The 22830-nt window shown below is 32.4% G+C and overlaps 1 protein-coding gene across 1 annotated transcript in view; it reads left to right on the forward strand.

Annotated features, from left to right (window-relative positions):
• Positions 1-1062: 1062 nt before the first annotated feature.
• The window catches only part of Polr1A (RNA polymerase I subunit RpI1), a 43836-nt gene continuing 22068 nt past the window's right edge, over positions 1063-22830 (forward strand). Inside the window, exons 1-11 of the mRNA XM_067265776.1 lie at positions 1063-1395; positions 1470-1597; positions 11534-11750; positions 11839-12064; positions 12161-12404; positions 12606-12752; positions 12821-12961; positions 15165-15385; positions 18670-18886; positions 19574-19827; positions 22651-22759. Of these exons, the coding sequence (XP_067121877.1) occupies positions 1233-1395; positions 1470-1597; positions 11534-11750; positions 11839-12064; positions 12161-12404; positions 12606-12752; positions 12821-12961; positions 15165-15385; positions 18670-18886; positions 19574-19827; positions 22651-22759 (2067 nt within the window). The 5' untranslated portion in view covers positions 1063-1232. The remainder of the gene's footprint in view (positions 1396-1469; positions 1598-11533; positions 11751-11838; positions 12065-12160; positions 12405-12605; positions 12753-12820; positions 12962-15164; positions 15386-18669; positions 18887-19573; positions 19828-22650; positions 22760-22830) is intronic.

The raw sequence follows: 22830 nt of genomic DNA on the forward strand, positions 1-22830 counted from the left end.
ATTAATCAATAAATTTATACGAAATGTACATTTACTCTTATTAAGTTATTTAATTTTGAATTTATTTTTACGAATTAATAAATATGTAACCTTTCCTCGAGATTAAATTTTAACTAATTAATATTATTATTAAATTTTAAAAACTGTAATAAAATCTTTTATCAATTGTTTTGGTTAACGATTGTATTATTACGTCAAGCAGGGGCGTCGAGAGACATCTCCAGACCCGGGGCAAACACGATTTATATACAATCGAGTAAATAAATTACAGTATTTGAAAATTTATTTTTATGCATATATTACTCTTTTTTTTACAAAATAAAGAACAATAGTTATCGTTAAGTATTTATGTTACAATAGTACTGTACTTCAGTAGTAATTAGCGCATAAAAAGAAAATTGTGGGATGATGTCCGGGGCCCCATGAATCTCAGGTTCGGGGAATTTTGCCCCATCATCGCCTCTCGTCGCCCTTGACATCATGATCCAAAACGATGAAGTACAGTTCGGTCGGCGATCGGCGACGGCCTCCGACCGAACGCTTTCAATATGCTGTTAAGTAAAATCGTTATAAAATGTTTTAATTCGCATAAATTTGAGCTCCTGTTAACATTTTGAATATAAGTCATTCTTTTCTAGACCCAATAGTTTTTTCTCCAGGAACGTCTGCAGTGCCGGATGAAGAAAAGAAGAATTTACAGCTTTTTCGGTGATTTTTACACTTTTCAATTGCCTATATTTCGGCAATCCTTTCGTAGAAAATCCTGAAATTTTGCACACTACCTAAGTAAGTAATTATCTTTCAAATGCGTTATCATAATTTACTTTAGACGTTTGGGGGCGGCGAAATCGACCCCCGAAAATCCGCAATTCTGATTCTCGAGTGACTTTTTACTTGGCGCGGACTTTTTACTACCATATCATACATATATAAAGAAAGAAAAATAATTATACTTTAAATTAAATAAATAAATATTAATTATAAACCTTTATAATTTATAAATAATAATTATAGGTAATTTGGCTATTTTTGCAGCGACGTAACCGGAAATGCAGTTGAAACAGATGATAAGCGTGTAGCGTAACACGTGGTTTGTAGAAATGCTAATGCCATGCTGAAAAACTGTGTTTTTGACTATTTTTTGAGATTTCAGTTATATATACTCGTATATAAATAATTATAGAACATATTTAAATATCTGTATATTTAAATTCTATTTATATATACCATAAATGGATTTCCAAGAGATTCCGCATCGTTTTTTGAAGGGAATAACTTTTGGAATCTATTCGTCCGAAGAATTACGTAAATTCAGTGTAATTGAAATTACAAGCATTAAAACTTTTGACGCTCTCGGACATCCAGTAGCAAATGGCTTACATGATCCGGCTTTAGGTAAAGTTTAATAGGCATTTCTATGTGTTTACATTATTTCCATAGATTTTAATTCAAATTTATAAATTTTACAGGCCCTTCTGAATTGAATGAACTCTGTAAAACATGTGGACTAAGTCAATTTCATTGCCCCGGACATTTTGGACATATTAGTTTGCCATTGCCTGTTTTCAATCCCTTTTTACTTACTATTTTACATAAAGTAAGTGTTTTTGTAATTTAGTCTTAATAAGTGTTATAAAAGTGTTGAATATTATTTAGTTTAATAAAGTTAGCTAAAATAATTTAAAGATTCTGATATTTAGTCCCATCCAGCTTGTCAGTTTTTAATTCTCCGACTCTGACTCGTTCATAAAAGCTTGATACGAGATTCGGTCAAAATGTTTTGTGACTGGTGACGTGGTGCTACAATCTGCCACATGCTGAACTTGTGCAAACTAGGATGTGTAATAGACAATGTTATTCAGCTTCCCGCCAAATTTTGTGCCATTATCTTATGCAGTTTTTGTTTCTTGCTATTTAGATTTAATCTGTGTTCTTGCCAATTTACAGTTTTCATTGATTTGTAAAATGAATCCTTTTAAGGACTGCGTGAGTGCGAAACTTTCATTTCAAACTTGGCAAGACTGCAACAGAAAAGAAACTGATTAAAGATGAAACATGAATTCAATTGACTTAATAGAAAAATCATGGCTCAACCAGACCAAAGAAAGCATGCGAAGTAAAGTTTAATCTCAAGAACATGCTCATTGTTTTTTTTTGATAGGGAAGGAATTATTCTCTGAGAATTTGTTCTACAAGATCAAGCTACATATAAACATTTTTATAGAAATGTTTTGACATGTCTGCATAATGTCACAGATGAAAAAGACCAGATCTTTGGAAGCTCAAAATGTGTTTTATCATGACAATGCCCCTGCTCACACAGCTCTCTCTATTCAACAGTTTCTTGCAAAAAATAAAATGGCTGTGGTGCCCCATCTTCCTTATCCACCAGACTTGGCACCATGTGACTTTCTATTTCCACAGCTGAGAAGTGCCGAAGGGAGAGCGATTCGAGAAAATTGATGGCATTCAAACAGAATCGCAGCAAGTATTTACCATTGTCATGAAAAAGAGTTCCAGAAATGTTTTGACTGCACCTTGTATGTATTATCGGAGCTGTTTTTCAGTTGGTATGTGCCAGTATGCCATAACAGCAGACAGTACGAAAGTACTGATGGCCAGTATATTGGCAGCTGCTCAGTAAGAAACAGTTCTATCATCTGATTTAGAAGCAAGGTTTGAGCCACATCGTCCTTAAAATCAGGGCTGTAGAGTCAGAGTCGTGGAGTTTTGGTATTTTAGTTGGAGTCAGAGTTGTCAAAAATTCCCCCGACTCTGACTCCTTTTTACTTTCCCAACTTGTTATGTTTATAAAAAAAACAAAAAAGTATTTGAATTGTGTCACATTTGACTCTCCAAGTTTTTTGCATTTGGAGATCTCTCAAACCCAAAAAATGTCAAATAAAGGGAAAAATTTGCACGTCCACGCACATATGTTGGTGTCTAATTTGTTTAATTTCTTTATTCTGTTCTGAACTATTAAACAATATCTCAGAATGAATAAAGTTTAAGAAACAAAATTTGGCACAGTAGCATGTGTATAAAGGGCATTAATGCTATTAAATTTTGGTTCTTAATTAAAGGTTGACAGGGTAGAGACACAATGGAGGGTCATGTGTCATGTCTCCAGTGTGGTCGGACTTAATGAATATTTTACTCATTATTAGCATTCACAATCTTATAATATAATCGAGATGGGGTAATAATAATAATGATAAGCTCAAAGTTCAAATGGTTAGAAGTTGAAATTTGGTACACAGTTAGGATACATCATAAGAATGTACACTAAGAAGGGTTTTTTCGAAATTCTTCTCGTGGAGGGAGAGGGTTAAGGATTATCCCGAAGAGCTCCGTTTCTACCATACTATTTTAAATGCTGTATTTTGTGTTTTTGTGAAAAATCGAACATACTTTTAGATCCATCCAAAAATTCTCTAATTAGTCTTGGAAGAGAGAGGATTTAATTCTTGCACCCAGTGAAAAGGGTAAAATCGGCTGTAATCTAAATATGTTAACCTTCGTTATTGTTACTTTTTGCGTGAGCGACATCTGGCTCATCAGCTAGTTTTTTTTTTTATTTATTTATTTATAAAACCCTATTTATTATGCTCTGGAAAAAATAAATCACATTGCCCGCTCTTCAAGCTTTTTATAGTTAAAACTGCAATACTACACTATTCAGACATTATCCAAAATACAACATTAATTGCCACCAACCAAGTTTCAGTAGAGCATTTATTTTCTGCTCTTAAAATTATTAAATATGATTTAAGAGCTTCAGTGAATGCTGACTGAATAGAAGTGATTTTTTTTTTTTTTTTTTTTTTTGTAAGGAGTAATTCAGTTTATAACAGAGATGAAAAATAATAAATTAATGAACATGGCAAAATAAGCAATCTTTTTTACCAGTCTAAATGTTATTTTTCTCATTCTTGACTTAGTTTAATGTATCTATATACTTATATATTACCCAATATACTCGTATATTATATACTGTACAACATTTTTATTAAACTAATTTGTTTGTATACGAATATATTTACTATTTTTATTCGTACATGCTTACCAAATACCAATGCCGTCATCAAACGAGTCAATAAATGTGAACTTATATATATATATATATATTCAGTAGATGTGTAAAATTTTAATGTTTAATTAATTTTTTAAAATTGTTTTATTTTGTATTTTTTTAAAAATAATCAGAATCGTCGTCATTTTTACTTTCCCGGCTGTTATACAGTATAGACCTATAATGAAGGAAAAGAATGACAATCAGTCAGAAAATGACTTTCTCAGATTTTTACTCTTTTGGACTCCGGAAGCCTCGAAACGTAGAGAAGTGCAAACGGATGTTAGAATGCATACCAACCGATTTAGTTTAACCATTTTCAAGTGTAATAACTCCTGTGTTAAACCATCCGACTCCGATTCAAAATCGTGCCTCTCATACAGTCTAACATTCGTACATACAGAAAAAAAAACTTGAATCTTTTGCATATCTCAACATTTCGAGGTGCCCCAAGTCCAAAAAAAAAACAAAAATTTGGGGTGGGATCATTTTTTGACCGATCGCTACACTTTTCTTCTGTTATATATAACAGCCAGAAAAGTAAAAATTATTGTATTGACTCATTACTTAGAGGAATATTTTAGCTTTGGAATAAAAAAGTTTCTATGTTCTATCTTTATTAGAACTACGAAGGCTATTTTTTAAATAAGGTCCGTTTTTTAATAAGAAGAAAAATACTGTAAATATCGTTAAAATATATTTTATTTCCTATTCTACATACTTTTATCTACTTTCCCACATAATTTCCATTTTGTTTAAACATTTGTCATACCGCTCAACAATTTTTTGAATTCCGACTTCAAAGAAATCTGCCGCCTGTCAAGAAGCCCAATCCACGACTGCAGTTTTCACTTCTTCTTCGTCATTGAAATGTTGACCACCAAGGAACTCCTTTAAGTACCAAAACAAGTGAAAATCACTGGGTGCAAGGTCTGGACTGTGTGGATGATCGTATCGAGTCAAAACGATAAAGCACTGTTTAATCTTTTTGTTTTGTGATCGTCAGAAAGCAGTCTTGGAACGCACCGAGAAAACAATTTTCGATAATTCAGTTTCTTCGAAACAGTGGTATACAAAACAGATCTTGAAATCTGTGAAAATTCAATTGATAACGTTGAAATCGTGAATCGTTGGTCCTCTCGAAATTTGTTATCCACATCACGAATCAAATCTTCAGAAATCAGAGAAGGTCGGCCAGGGCGTGGCTCATCATGCACATTAACTCGCCCATCCTTGAACATTCTTACCCATTTTCGAACTTTACTGTCGCTCATAGCATTATCACCGTAAACTTCACAAATCTGACGGTGAATTTCCGCTGCTGCCAAGTTTCTTGCATTCAAGAATCGAATAACAGATCGTATCTCACAGTCGGCGGGAGACTGAATTTTCTTAAACATTTTAAACTTCTACAGCTCAGCATACAGACAGACGATATGGCTGCAAATGGCGTCAAAACGCGTGCCAAGCTTGCTTGGAGCAGAAGCGCATGCATACTGTCGTGATTGTGCATTATTCTCACTTTCATTCACAAACGAACCTTATTTAAAAAATAGCCCTCGTATATTTATTGAAGCTAATATTCTGAAGTCATGTGATGATGTCAGAATTTTCGGGCCTACTTTGTTAACAAGTCCGCCCCTGGTTGGAGTCGGAGTGTGAGTCGAATGGTGAGAAAGAGTTGGATTGCTGTATTTAATAAAGCAATGTGAAAATAAATATGTATAATTAACAGTATTTCTTTTTATATAGTATTTTTTCAAAATCTCAATTATTGGGTTGTTTGGAAAGTAATTTCGTTTTTTTATTACTAGAGGAATTAGATGTATTTTTACCAGCCAATTTTATTTTAAACCACATTTTCATTATATACTTCGACAGCTGACATTTTAAGGCTTATTTGTAAAAAATTTTGTTTGATTCTGTACAATTGTTTTTTTTTTTTTTTTTTCGGTGACCCATCAAATATGGAAAATCGAAAGCATCATTTTTGGCATATTTTGCTTTTTTATAACTAAAAAATCAAAATGCTGTTCAAACAAGAAAAAAATTGTGGTACATGTTTGGAGAAAATGTGTTGAGAGAAAGACAGTGCCAAAACTGGTTTACAAAATTGCGTTCTGGCAATTTTAATATCGAAGATACACTACATTCTGGATGGCCATTTGAAGCCAATGAAAACAAAATAAAGGTACCGATTGAAGCAATCTGCCGTATAACAACACGTGAAATCACTAAGAGATTAAATCTGTTAAATTGAACCGTTTATTATTACTTAAAACGAATTGGTTTCGTTTCAAAGCTCGATATATGGGTTCCACACGTTATTAAAGAGAGATGCTCTCTATGGTGGGATTTTAAAGAAATTTTTTTTTGAGCTTTTACCAGACAATTTAACAATTGATTCGAAAGCGTTCTGCCATCGAGTAAACAAAATTGAGTAATATCATCAAACAGAAAAGGCTAGAATTGATTAACCAAAGTGTAGTGTTTTACCATGATAATGCCAAATTTCACACAAGTTCGGTAACTCGTCAGAAACTGTTATAGCTTAGATGGGATGTGTTATCACACCGACCATATTCGCCAGATCGGGCACACTCAGATTATTACTTGTTCCGGTCTATACAAATTTTTTTTTAACTGTAAGACATTTAATTGAAATGACAATGTCAAAAATCACTTGGATCAGTTTTTTGTAAACAATGATCAAAATTTTTATGAATGTGAAATCATGCTACTACCAGAAACAATGACAACAGGTATTTGACCAAAATGGTCAATATATAATTCAATAAAATATTTATTTATTATAAGAATATTGCGTTTATTTTTCTATAGAAAAAACGAAATTGCTTTCCGAACAACCCAATAATAACAGCCTTTCAATTATCTCGCATCTCGAGCTATTCTTATGATAAATGACAAGAAATTATGAATTTTCTGCCATGCATGTTTTTTGGTATTTATCAAATGTATGTTTTATCCTTTTCCTTCAATTCCTAGGTGAGCCTTAATTAACTCTATTAAAACCGTATTCTCTTCCAAAAAGTTTTTTGCTGACTGTACTACTAGCTCTTATTTTCTGTCATTTTTCCTGATCTCATCATGAAAATGTTAATTGTTTAAAAATGTTAAAATAACAGGGAAGAGCATTCATTAAGCCACAGTTCTGTTAAGAATATTTGGTTAATGTTACCTATGGTTCCAAATGGTAGCTCGTCTCTGATTCCAGCAAATAGAAGAAAGGAAACAGTGGGAATGCATGTTCTAACCTAACCTAACCTATTCTAATAAATTACCATAATTATTAGAATTGGTTAGGTTAGGTTAGAACATGCGTCCCCAGTTTCCTTTCTTCTATTTTGCTGGAATCAGAGACGAGCCACCATTTTGGAACCATAGGTAACATTAACCAAATATTTTTATTTGTATAAGTTTGTTATTTGTATTTTTTACAATATGTTTTACTGTAAAATATAAAAATATTGTCTGGTAATTGTATCTTTGTCAAGAAACAAGGTATAGAGAAGTGCTGATGATAATTTGAAAGGGTAAGGTAAAAATGTAGTTACTAAAAGCAACTAAGATATATATATATAAAAAATTTGTAAAAGTTTTATATATTTGAATAATCTACACATTTTTTTTTCTAAAAAATAATCAAAGTTTGCAGTTTATTTCAAACACGTTGGGTAATGCAATCCACAAAGTCCAGAGAGCTTCCAGTTATCTGTCACTGTATACTTTACTTATTTTATTAGTGGTGAATTTAGTTGATACTTACAAGTAATATTGAATGTTTTGATGTGACGAATTTTGTGAAAATGAAGATAAATAAAATATTTCTTGAGGTGGTGGTCTCTTCTCCGGGTTGATAGTGATTGTATGGAAGATGATATACTACCCATTGAGATAACTTACTTGGAATAATTACTGCATCTTTAATGGTGGAATTTTTAGAAGTACACTAATGTTTTTGACCCTGTTAATAGATCAAAAAAATTAACATTCTTCCAAAAATTTCACCATTAAAGGTACTGTAATTAGTCTGGTAACCATTGTAACTTGAATGCGAGCCATTGTTTCTCTGTACTTAAAAAAGTTATGGTTTATAAATTTACTCAATAAGAAAAATAAGTTAAATAAGTTAAATATACAACTGAGACTGACAGCAAATAATCTATGTACCTACAGTATATTATCTCTAAGTTTCAACTATTGTCCTATTAGCAATTTCTCGCCTTAGATTTTTGAATTAAACAATATAAAGAACTTTATCTTTCATTCATTTGGTAAGCTAATTCATTATAAAATACGTTATAATAATTTTGCAGACAATCTATTCTTACCCAATATACAAATAATTTTTCTTTTCTTTTCCTTGACACTTTTATCTTTTAATATCGGCTGAGCACAGCCACATTGAATGCTACAAACAGTGAGAGTGAAGGTTCCTATTGTGCTAAAATTTATTAAATATATAATAAATTAATCAAGTCGTTTTTTTTAAAATCCAATATCTTAAAAAATGGGGTGCATGGATTACTCAATGCTGTGAATTATTCAAGTAAATATGGTACTGTAAATGCTATAATATAAATGTATATATTTAAATACTGTTATAAACATCCCATGAAACCTGATATGTTACAATAAAGCCAAGGACTTTGCGACTTCCAGCCGCGCAGGCAACTGCAACCACAACGGCTGTTCTCGTTAACTAGTAAACACCCTTTGAAAACCGGCGCAACTGCAACCGCAACTAAAAACAAAAAGTTTGTCCTACTTACACCGATTGCAAATGTGCATCCAATCAGCAAATGCCTTTGTGCCACATCATACGGTGAAAACATTGAAAATAGTTCGTCATCATAGCAGAAAGTTAGAGAATTGATACTTTTACAGAATTGAGATTAAAATCTCACGAATGCCTGTGAGATTTTAATTCTTTGTGTATTCTCTCCAGCTCTATCAAAATGATCACCTTTTTTCTTTTATTCATTGCAGAAAAAGAACTGCTTGCTATTTTAATAAGAAAACTGGCTAAAATTCTGTAAATACTCTGATGTAGAATGTGAACCGTCGGTCACAAAAGTAGTAAAAACAAGCTGCTGTAATTTTATTGGTTTATTATAGGGTCATGTGTTTCCAAGCTGTAATGCCAGAGAACAATGTGTGACCACGAGAAGACTCGTGTGACTTGCGCTTGTTGCAGTTTGTCGCCTGCGCGGCTGGAAATTGCATGGTGTGACCACTGCTTAAGGCAACACCAACTGTTGTATATAGGATTCCTACGCACCTGGAAAGTCAGGGAATTCGATTAGTTTTCAGAAAAAGTCATGGAAAGTCAAGGAATTTGACAAAAATAGTCAAAAAGTCAGGAAATTTGCTTCCTGATTTTTTTTTTTTTTTGCTCACAATAAGGTAGACCAAGTGTAGCTGTCTGCCAGCAGAAAGAAGTAATGTTGTTAATGCAACTTATGAAGAGGCACGTAGAATATTTTCAGGACCCAAAATTTTCCCAAAAATTATTGCACACAAAATAAAACTAATTTATGAACCAGTTAATAATTATTATTACATAGTTTGGAAAATTCAAATTAAATCATACATATAAATAAGTAGGCTTACCATACAATTTGCCATGCAACACTTAGTGTTGCATGGCAAATTGTATGGTAAGCCTACTTACTCTTTGACATCAAAAACTACAAAATTTATTTATGATGATGAACTCAGAATAAATTTTTATAAGGCTCAAAAATTTCAGTTAAGGACGAACTTCAAGTAATGAACACTAAAAAATATTCTAAAAACGAAAATGTTCATATTATTGGAATTATTTTCCCACCATTATTTAAAATTTTAAAATAACACAAGTTGGGTCTGGGCCATGGTAATTAATACTTGCTTCATTATGTGCTTAGCCCCATTAAATGTCTTAGTGGATAAAACACTGGTAGTTGGTTGGTTGCAGGTTTACAGCTCGCCAATGGGCTGGCAACGTAAAGCTTTTCGGGTTTTCTTCACAAATCTAACACCTAAATAGAGTCAGTTTTTCGTAGAAAGTCTTCCTGGGAGGCATCACTCCTTGTTAGATTTCCAGATGTTGCATTACCTTCTCCCATAAATCTATCTATTCTGAGATACTTAACTGCTTTCTTTATTTGAAATCATTGAAAGCATCATCTGAAAACTGAAAATTATTGCATGGTGTGTAGTGCTAAACAGTATAAATTTTCGTGCCTGGGTGATTGAGATAATTTAGTTAGCAGATTTCTCAACAGTGTGTGGTTCACAGATCCCTGTGGGTCTAGGCAAATATATTGACGGAAAACTATGCAAATTAGGTAAGTGACACATTAAAATTTATTAAACGGGTCTACCAGAAGATGAAGTTTGAGAAACACTAGGTTAATGAATGTCATTATTATTATGTCAATGCATTATCTATATTGTTCTAAACGAATATGTGAGAATCGACATAGATAATTGAAAATCACATCAAAAGCTTTCAATTACAACATTCAAATGGAGCAATTCCTTCATGCAACCAATAAAGTCAGTTGTTTTGTTACAACTCTTCTTGTTGAGGAGAGTCCAATGATACTGCAACATGTTTAGTGATGAGGTCAATATTCATTTGGACAAATGTGAATAAGTGTATTATGTTAGTGAACACTGTAACATAATAGTAATTCTGCTACATTTTTAAGAATGCATAGTTATTGTGTGGATAACTAATGTGTTATTGTCGATGATAAGAGCACTAATAAGTACATTCGTGTTCTTCAAGAGGAATTTTTCCCTGTTCCTCCGACTTGATGACTGTTTTGGAGGATGTTTTTTTCCAATATTTTTCAAGCACGATACTATGTCAGATAGTCGAACCTTGTCACAGAAGGATTCATATAATGCATACCGTATTTTTGATATTCTAACCTATATTGAAATGGTATTTTATATATGACCTTTATACTTTATATAAAGAATAGCACCAAAGTTGAATCCCTATTCTTAATGTGGTAAGCACATTAAGGATCTAAAAGAGTTGCATGCAGCTCATGAGCCAAGCCACAGCCCACAACTGTACTAATTTTCTGGAACAGTTCAGTTATGGATGAGTCCCAATTACTATACTATGCTTCAGATATGAATTTGTGTAATTACTTTTTATTGAGTTTTCTGAAAAATATTGCATATGAAGATAATCCACATTTTAAGAGACACTGACTTTGATTGGAGAAAACTTTCCATTACTGATTTGAATGATGTACTGTACCTATTGAAATTGTGTTCACATAATCGTAATCTCTGAAGCTTACTGAACTTGGAGAAATTTGTAAATTATAATATTTAGTTTCAAAATTAAAACTGGATTATCTTATTATAAAGTCTATAAAATAATTTTGGCTGACATCCGAGTATAAACATAGTTTATTTATTTTTTTTTCACAGTTGTTGAGAGGAAGTTGTTTCAATTGCCACGGTCTTCTTGCGTCTCCAATTGCCGTACAGTTAACGTTGGCTCAGCTTCGAGTTCTCGATTATGGACTTGTCGGAGTAGCTCAAGAAATGCAACAAATGGTTGCAGAGTTCCAAGAAAAAGAATCTATGTCAAATGTTTTATACATAAAAGATAAACTTGCAAATCATATAAATAAAGCTTTGGAAGGTATTTTACTTTTTGAATTTTTAATTAATTGAATTTAAGTTGCATTAATTTTTCATATTTAAGTTAAATTTTTTTTTTAAATAAATAGGTTTAGATTTGGAAGAAGCAAAAAAATGCTCGTCGGTGAAAAATGTCGTCGAATGCCGTCAAAGAATTGTCAAAAGCTTCGTCAGAGATCACTTACAAAAGAGTGGAAGCAGATGCTATTATTGTAGAACTGTTCAGAGGCCATTATCATTGTATTTTTTTAGTTGTTTAGTATTTAAAGAAAAGAAAGCTAAATCTTCTAAACCATTACCGTCACAATCTGTTGAGTAAGTGTTAAATAATATAAAAATTTTGGCTATTTTCTTACGTGTTATTACAATATTTGATGTGTTTGCCGCCATCTTTTTCATTAAACTTTTAAGGGAAGAATGTGACGACCAAGAACGAAATGAAAATGACAATATTTCCAAATTAATCAGCAGTACTAATCAATCGTTATTGACGGCCGTAGAGGCTCGAGATCATTTACGAAAACTGTGGGATAAAGAAAGAACAATTTTACAGAAATTATTTGGTATATCGAACGTAGCCACCGATTCGTACGAATGTCCACTAGATATGTTTTTCTTAGAAGATGTAATGGTTCCACCCACACGATTTCGACCTGTAAGTAATCATTCTGTCATATTGAAACAATATCTAATATTATTGTAAAACTGCTTACGTAAAATTAATTAATAAAGTTAATTATACAACTCGTAAAATTGGTAAAGTGTTTTAATTGCCGAATTTTTGCTGTTTGCATGTATTTTTAATCAATAAATGTTGATAATTGTTAATATTCAGTTTTGTGTATTACTGTTTTAGATATCTTTTATGAAAGGAAAGAAGTTTGAAAATCCTCAGACTGCGGCTTTGAAAAATGTAATACATTCTTCAATTGTTGTTCGGGAATTATTAAAGATTAAGAAGGAAGGAATAAACGTAGCTTCTGCCAAAGATGATGCTTTGAAAGTAAAACATTTTCTCGAATTTGTCTTTTAATAATATGTGTAAAAATGAATAAAAATGTGATTTTATAGTCTGTGCTAGCAACTGTTCCTGGTGGTAACGTTACAGAAAAACTTCACAGTGCAAGAATTAAATTACAGTTGAAAGTTAATGCCGTAACAGATAGTGAAATGGATAAATTAAGTAAAGAAAGATATCCTGGTATGAAACAGGTAAGATTTCTTGATTTTAAAACATTGTTTGATAGATTAAAATCAAATTAAATTTGTTAAGGTGTTAGCCTGCTGCTCTAGAGGACTCGGGATCAAATTTGAACGAGCAACCCCAGAAATTTTTCGCGAGTAATCTTTTCCAGATGTGACTGGGCTTCATCCCTCGCTATCCTGTTGGCCTGTTTGAAGCTGTGATGAAGTAGGGAAAAAAACCTTTCTAATTTACATGGGAAAGAAAGGGTCAAAAATAAAGAAAATCTCTTGACCTTAGACATGCTTATTTGAAAATTATGTAGTATTGAAGAGGAATCTCTAACACAGTGTGATTCTAAATGCATTTATATTACAGAGAGAAACTATTAAAAATGGGTTAAATCCTAGTATAGTTATTTGGGTTGCTGCAGTTCTAGACAGTTGAAATTCTGAATAAGATATCTGTATCAAAATCACTTGGTTTACAAATTAAGAAAGAAGCGACAAAATATATTTATAATCTACAATAGACTCACAACAACTTTTAAGTGACCAGTAAAAATCCTAACGTTTACCGGTCCAGATGTTTTAGTCACCTAATTTATCCAATTATAGCGTACTGTAGTTTGGGCAATCTCATCTTTCTCCCATTTTATTTCTGTCTTTTTCCTTTTTCCATCTTTCTGTCAAAATTATCAATCTTGCTCCTTTTCTAATTGATTTCTTTTACTCTGTTCTTCAACTCCTGTTCCGATACGCAAATTCATTCAGATCTGATCAGTCTTATTTTACTGGGTCCCAACTTGGCACCAATGTTGTCATTCAGGTGTGGGCTTTGCCTAAAAGAATTTTTCTCAATCTTCTACAATAACTGATTTTTGAGAAAAACATTCAGTACAGGTGGTCAGAAATGTCCTATATACCCCAGCCATTATATATAAAAGACGAAAAATATGGTGATGAATCAGAAGAAATGACCCCCCCTCTAAGATTTTAACAGTTTCAGACTTAGGACCTTCAAGAAATAACCTTGGAAATATCAAGAAATTCAAAAAAAATTTGGGGGCATTTTCTGTATGTATGGAAGATGTTAGCGTGTTTGGGACATGATTTTGTTCAAAGCCAAATGATTGCCGTAATGAATTAGGCTACTTTATTGCTACTATTAATAATTAAATTCTAAGTAATTTGGTATTAGAGGTAGATGCTATGTGCTATCTCTTATTAAAATTAATATTTTACTAAATAATTTAGAATATTCTGGAAGAAATGAATCGGTCCAGAGTGGGGCTCGAACCCACAACTCCCGCTTACCTTGCAGATACATTATCCAGACCTATATCCGACCTTTTGCTTCAGGACATATTTAATTTTTGGTTATAAAAAAAAAAAATTAAAGTAGCGATAAAGTAGTCTGATTCTTTATGGTGATTGTTTGGCTTTGATTAAAATATCGGGCTTTTAGATATTTATACATGATTTTATTCACCCTCTTTGAAGCTTAATAACTTCTTTTCCTTCTGTCCAAAATTTCTGAAATTTGGCAGGGAGATTTGTGTATCAGGAGCATTGATGATATTAAATTTTGGTGGTTAAAGGTCCAGGAGGTGTGGAAATAGAAAGGGGTCATGCAACATATCTTGAATGGAATTGGACTTAACGAACATTTGCTTGTTATTGGCATTTACAATTTTTTTTTATCAAACTCATCTCTACTCTCGAAATTAAGCATTTTGCCACTTAATAATAATAATAATAAGGAACCCTTTCTGTTACATGTACAAACAACTCGTGTCACATGGTAGCCAATGTTTATCAATTTATCATTCACATTACTTGATACCCCAACTGTTTTTATTTTCCCTGGCTTTTTCCTTATCAAGACGCTTGAGGGTTAAAGCTGTGTGTATACAGTGGCAAGTACAGACTATAAACATGGCCAGTAAAATATTGCAAATTGAGCCAAATGATCTTGAATCAGGCTGCTAACTGCCAATTTATTTCATTAGCCTAAAATCAGATGAAATAAAACGATGGGATCTGAAGAGGCAGGACAATAAATTGGGGTCCTCAAGCTGCTCTGTATCGTATGTTGGTCCATGTTATATCGAAGCACATTATATCAAGTCACTGGTGTAATATGAAATTTAATATGCACTTTATCACGTAATTATAATTTAAATATAAAATAAAACTAATTGGTAAAAATGAATTTATTGAATTTTTCCAGATATTAGAAAAAAAGGAAGGATTATTTCGTAAACACATGATGGGGAAACGTGTCGATTATGCAGCGAGATCAGTTATTTCGCCTGATCCCTACATAATGTCTGACGAAGTCGGCATTCCTATGGTATTTGCCATGAAATTAACTTATCCACAGCCAGTGACTCCGTGGAATATTAGAGAACTGAGACAAGCGGTTATTAATGGACCTGATGTTTATCCAGGGTAAAGTATAATAAAACAGCATATAAACGTTTATCTTAGATATCGTTTCTGTAAATTGAATCTAATTCTATAAAGGTAATGAAAACGCGTGATTTTTATCGGACTTTCAAGCAATCTGTTTAAATTTTGAGAAAGCCATTATAATTGTCTTTATACTTTATGTTCAGTTCTAAAGAACACAGTCGGCCAATAAAAAATATATTTAATTCATTATTATTTTTGTTATGAATCCTAAGCTCCTTGCACAGGGCTCTGTGCTCTAACAGTGCTAGAACACATCCCTGTTTATGATGGAGGTGATCAATGAATTTAATTGGGAATTTCTGGATCTGTTGCCATGCAATTATCACTTGTTTGGTTCTTTGAAGGAAATTTTGGGAGCAGGAGATTCACTCAAAATACATTGGCTTTGACACTGGCCAAAAGACTTCTATTCTGCAGGTATTGTTTTGTTCCAGAATTATGGGAGAAGTGTATTGTGAGGGGGGGAGTACCTGTAGAAGGAAACATAAATTGGAAGTATATAACACATTCGGTTCATCACCATTACTGAAATTCCAGACAGAAGTTAAACTGTTCTTATATAGAAGGAGTTGTGTGAAAGTCTGTGGACATTATGTAGAAGTGAGTCTGGTCTTATGTTGAATATGAGTAACAATACTTCCTTCAAAGGGCCAAATAGGTAATAATCGCTTGGTGACAGATGTGGACTGTAGGCTGGATGATCCAGAATCTCCCAACTACGTTTATTGGTCACCTCCACTGTGATTCAAGTAAAGGTTTATTGTGGGAATTATGGAGTAAGAATGAAAGAAAATACATTAAAAAATAAGATGTTACAATGGTCATATACTGACTTAAGAGAATAATTTAACATAAAGAACAATAAGTTCAATGAAGACAATGATTTACTTCAATATTCTATTTGTCTCACATCAGACACATCCAATGACTCGATTGAGATTCGACCAGTCAATCATCACATTAATTTTGGTTGATTGCAGATGATTTGGCATGTTAAAATGTGAGAAATATTTGTAATTTCCGTAGGAATATTAATTTCATATGTGAGTGTCACAATTTTTATGGATATTAAAATCCATTTTTAAGAAAATTGTTATATCATTTCCATCGCGATAGTTTAGAAACATTGCACCAGAACAAGGATTGAATGACAGCTTTACTATCAACAAATGGATGAGAATCTTAACAGTCAGTTATGAAATGATAACATACGATTGTGAAAGGAGGGGAAAGCGACTCTATTACATCAACAGAAGCTATCGCTGAACTTGCACTTAAGAAAGTAACCTTGGTATTCTAAACGACTGACGATCGCATGACCAGGTTCCATGCAGATGGCATAAAAGGAGGAGAGTTCCGGGCATTCGTCCTCAGGAAGTTCATAGTAGCCACTTTAGTTTCCTGGACCTCCATCAAATGGACCTGATCCCATCCCATGAGAAGACACTGGTTGGAAGACATTTGTCAGCTACGAACCCTCCATACAATAGAACGAACGCAAACATCACATCGACTATCCGACTATCAACTAATATTAGAGGTATTAGTAGATACCTGTAAACTCTCTCTGTGCATTTGAGAAATTAGGCACACCCATGCGGCATAAGACATAGAATAGTCGCACTGCTGTTGTACGATCTAATATCTGCATTTAACTGCCATATTTTAATCATTCTGTCTGTATCCTTACGTACATGTTAGATTTAGAATATATTAAACTTTTATTTTTGTTATTCACTAACCTGTTTACTTGTCTATTACTCGGAAACCGGACACCTTATTGACTTAACGCAACCTCCACACTCAATATTTCAAGACCCTCCTATTGAGCCATCCGACGACATTGGGTCTTGAGGACATCCGATGAGATTGGGTTCCAATAACCCGTGCCGAGTGAGTGGCATAGGGCACTCCGTGTCCTCGGCTTATCTCATACATATTTCCACGAATAACTTTTTTAATTATTGCTATAGATAACTATGGTATGCTGTAAGATGGTGGTGCCCAAACTTTTCAATCTGCAGACCAGTTTGTGCATAAGTCATAGACAGGTAGGCCACAAATATTTTATATTTTGTATATACTAATACTAGGCCTATTTCTATCATTTGTAAGTGATGCGTCAAGTATGTTTATTGGCCAGATTTGGCCCAGAAGCTGTAGTTTGGGCACCACTGGCATATGAGATGTTTTTTTGTTTCTGATTATAGTATTGTGAAAAGAACATGTGCAGATATTTAATGAGAAACACAATGTACAATGTTAATTATAGTTAGTCCTTGATCGTTTTAAGAAATATTTATTTATTTTACATTTACATCCAAGTTTATTAACTACTTGAAAATCTAGTGGCCAAACTACCCAACTTACCGATTACAATTAATTTTGTACAGTTTGTTCTTATTTTCTATATGTCATTTTGAGAGTGATGGCTGCTGTTTAAAAGTTAGAAATAGGATTTTTAGTGATTGGGGTTGTTGTTTTATATGTTTTTTCAAAAAGAAATGTTCCTGAAATAGTTATATTTGTGTATTTGTTTTTAATAATAAGTTTAAATATTAAGTAAGTATTTGTTTTAAATATCCTTCTGCTTCTTGTATATTCTATAGAGCTTGTAGTACAATATAGTGACACGTTAAACATATTTGATAATAAATTCAACACAAAAATGCAAAATTTTTGTATACAGCACATCTGAAAGATATTGCGCAGTGAGAAATTTGCAATGATGTTAAAGTTATAAGTATGACATCGTGTACAAAGCCCATATGTCATGCATTTCCGTTTTGCGGTAGATGGCATTACTGCTTACTGACAAACGTTATAGGTTTTGGACTATTTTTGAAGACTGCCAATTGCATAATCTTCTGTGGAATCCAGCTCACTAGGTCTCTGGATCTCATTTCCTGGATTTTGGGGCTTGCGAACATTTCTGTTAAACACCAGGAAAAACCTTACATAAAACTTCACTTTTGTTAAAGCTTTACATAAACCTTTTTCCACTGCACTGTAACTTTTCGGACATCCTGTATGTAAATAAGGATTGTATTGCAATACCAAACAAAGATACTATGTAAAATCAACTAATATGAAACTATATTGTTTGAAAAAAACTTAAATATTTTACTTTAACAAACAATATTGGTAACTGTATATAAATGGTAATGTTACTTTAAGTTTCTTATGAATTAAGGTAGTCCTTTTTTTACATTTAAATGATGTACAGTAATTAGAATAAATAATTTTATTTTTTTTTAAAGAGCTGTATTAGTAAAGAAAGAAGATGGTTCTGTTGTCAAATTGAGTCCCACAAATCACATACAAAGAGAAGCGATTGCAAAGAAGCTGCTGACGCCATCGCATTTCAACAAAAAATCTCAGAGAAATAAAATTGTCTATCGTCATCTTCAAAGTGGTGATATCCTATTATTGAATCGACAACCAACTTTGCACAAACCTAGTATTATGGGTCACAGGGTATGTATGTAACTGATAAAGTTGCTTATTAATATACATCTATATACATTGTAGGGCTGTTAAGCTGCGGGCCAGTAATCCGCAAATTAGCTTAAGCCGCGCAAAAAGCTGATCCCAATTTTTTGGCACAATGGATCATACGGACCTGGACATGGCCTCTCAAACACTCGAGATGGTGTCGACAGTGGTCATTTTGTCATTTTGAATGTCTGTGATTGACGTGCTATGCACTATCGTGGATTAAATATTTAAATGCTTGCTTATAACTTCAAAGAGTTACTTTTAGAAGATTAGTCTTTTATTTATCAATAAACAATAAAATAACTTACAATGAAATTCAAATACAGTACTATAAATTAAGCAGCGGTTAAGCAGTTTGGACCCCAATCGCCACGGCTTAATGGCCCTACACTGTATAAATAACCAAGCTGAACTTTATAACAGTCGAATATCTTTCTAGACATACATTCATTTTACATTAACATACTTTTAATAGTTATCATGATGTTATGAGTTGAATATTTCTTTAACATTACTCAAATTATAACAATAACTTTTAATGAAATTGTTAATTGCAAAAGTAATGAATTATTTTCTAAATTTGTCTGCCATTTATATAAAATTAATAATAATAAATTTATAATATATAATATATATATATAATATATATATTTATTTTACTCTAAGGTACGAGTTTTACCAGGCGAAAAGACACTGAGACTCCATTATGCCAATTGCAAGTGTTACAATGCTGATTTTGACGGCGACGAGATGAATGTCCATTTTCCTCAGAGTGAATTGGCCCGTTCCGAAGCATATAATATTGCTAGTGTCAATTACCAATATTTGGTACCGAAAGATGGCACACCGCTGAGCGGTCTGATTCAGGATCATGTCGTATCTGGTTCTCTACTTAGCATGAGGGGTACATTTTTTACCAGGTAAGTAGGAAATGTATAAAAACAAATATGTTGCTTATCCATGTAATTTATAGTTCTGTAATATAATCATTGTTGCATATATTAATATTCAACAGTTGATTTAGAAACTACATCTGAACAAAATGAATTCTAGAATAATTATAATAATAATTCCAGAATATTTGTTAGTTATTGTAGCATATGAAAGAGATCAAACATTGATGATCTTAAGGTAGGAACACAGTTGTTTTCTACTCAGAAGCATTTGCCATTTTTCTGTTCTCTTTTTCTGAACACACACACATTAGACAACCGAACAAAATACACAACATTTGTCTAGGTGCCCTCGTCCTATAAACTCCTACTTGTGGCACTCAGTCTTTTATTTAATAATTGTAATTAAATATTAATTTAATTATAATCATTAAATTTAATAAGAGATGACACTTAATACTTTCCTCTAGTGACAAATTATTTAGTAATTAATTTAAATATAATCGTGGAAAACTAGCTGATGTAATCCAGTGATTAATCCAGTGATCGTTTGGCTTTTGTTGCATATGGGAAGAGATAACTTGAGCAGTGTTGAACTCTGTTTCCAGCTCGTAAATAATTTGTTTTTTTTTTTGTTATTAAGTGGATCTTTTGCTTAGGAAACAATGCATTATTAAATTTATAATTTATAGAGTTAGGAGATGTAGACAATCCTATCTGAATTAACAGATTCCCTCCCATTGGTTCATCATACCAAATTGTGAAATGGTCAAATACCTTAACATAAAAAAAAAACACGCTTTAATCACACTTGATCATATACAGTAAAAACTCAATCCTATGCAGTAACAAGACACTTCTTATCCTTCCTTGCCCACTTTCAAACTCTACCACTTCTCTTCTCTTCACTAACTCTACCGTCCTCCCACCTCTACTCTGACTCTCCTTCTTCCACACTCTCCCTCTTTTCTCCCTTTTTTATGGCTCTTTATCTATCTTTGTTTAGCTTTCTTCTCCCTTTTTACAACCCTTCGTCTACCCGTGTTTATTACTTTTAGTAGATAGTAAAAATTGATATCAATGTGTGTTTAATTGTATGTTCACAATATATAGTCCAGTAAAACTGACTGGATTACATACAATTGAATTCAGTTGTTATAATAATGGATAACGTTATCATTTGGCTATTGTTGTCATTATCAGTCAGTCCCAAAACATTGTATATAAAATTAGTTAGAAATAATTTGCATATTATATCCAAATTTTGGCTATTTTTACCATATTTACACTAGAAAATTTGTATTTAATGCACTTTTTCTTTGAAACTTACATTTAATGGACACGTACGTTTTATCTTCTATATACCATAAGGGCACGACAAGAATTCTTAGAAAATATGCGTACCGTAGATCTTTAGTTAAAGCATATCTTTGGGGATGAGCATTCCTGTTGTGATTTCTCTAGTTTAATTCTGTTATCTTCAGTTAAAAACAGTTGTTTATCAGAAATGTAGAGAACGTAAATGTGTAACATTGTATTAAGTATACATTCTATAATAAATATAAATTGTATGCATTCATATTGTAATTGTTTGTAATAAATCAAGTTCAATAATGAAAATTTTTTATCCTCTATATAATGTTATAACAAAAGTTGCAAGTCTCAAATTGACCATAATAAGCAGATTCCACTGTATTATGAAGTTCGTGACTCGAATTATCTTCTACGTTGATACTTTTCCATTTTTTTTATAAATTAAAGTTATTTATCCATTATTATCATTACATAAAATATGCTTATTGCAAAGATTTATTTCAAATTAATTTTGATTTGACTGACTAAAATTAAAATAATATAAAATTTTAGTAATTTCAGCAATAATTATTCTTGTGTGTCTTTAACATATATAAAGTTACTCTTTGTTTGTGTGTATATTAATTGAGGTGGAGCGTTAGCGAAACCTCTTCTATGTGGCTTACAATATTGCGTTTGATCTCAAAATTAGATTGATTAGTTTTGATTAAACTTTGCCATTTTCCTTTTATTGTGATGAGGATTCCAGAAAACATTATTAAAAATGGACTTTGTCACTTTGACTCCACTGTATATCAAAAAAAAATGACCAAGCTCCGTAATGAGATTGAGTGTGCCAAATGGAATTTAGAAAAGAACAATAAAAACGGCATTGCATGTGCCAAATAGGCGCAAAAAATGAACAAAACACAAGAACAAAGAAATTAATGGTAGTTTCTTTGTACTCTGATCGCATCTCCTGTGTCCAATAACTACACGGATTGCTTCTTTCATGGCCGGCAGGTATGAGCACGGTCGTGAAAAGGCTGGGGCAGAAGAAGTACGTGCCTGGGAGCCAAGACAATGGTGCATCAAATTTCAAAATTGTTACATGGGAAAACTAATAAATTCATATAGAACTGTTACACATAATTTTGAGAAATTATATTATGGAATATAATAGGCATTGTATTAATAAAAAGTCATTTTATAATTTTTAAATTTGTAACAGACTAATGAAAGGTTTATGCAGAAGTTGCTGTATTTATCATATGTTCCTGATACCAAATGCTCTAGCCACATATATAGATACAAGGATAGCCTCTTCTGTGCCTGACAAGTGCAAGATTTACTTCTTTCTTTCCAGCTCTGCCTCAGTTCTGTTACGATACAACAAAGTCGTGTAACATCCTAGTTATATAATTGTGGCATATCAAAATCATTTATTAAAATTACAGTGAAAATAATTTTACAAGTTGTTAATTTAATTTTTACTTGCTTTATATTAAAAAGATGTTTATTTAACAAAATAATACACAATTATTAAAAATTTTATAGAGAAGATTATCAAGAATTAGTGTTTGGTGCGCTGACTTTCATTCAACGTCCTCTAAAACTTCTTCCGCCTTGTATCATCAAACCCAAAGCACTTTGGTCGGGCAAACAGGTGTGTTGAAATAGAACTAATAAAATTCTCATAATCATTCATTTAACTTATAGAACTAATATTTTTAATTT

The sequence above is a fragment of the Centruroides vittatus genome, unplaced genomic scaffold (genome assembly GCF_030686945.1).
Source record: "Centruroides vittatus isolate TY-2023 unplaced genomic scaffold, ASM3068694v2 contig_2460, whole genome shotgun sequence".
NCBI lineage: Eukaryota > Metazoa > Arthropoda > Arachnida > Scorpiones > Buthidae > Centruroides > Centruroides vittatus.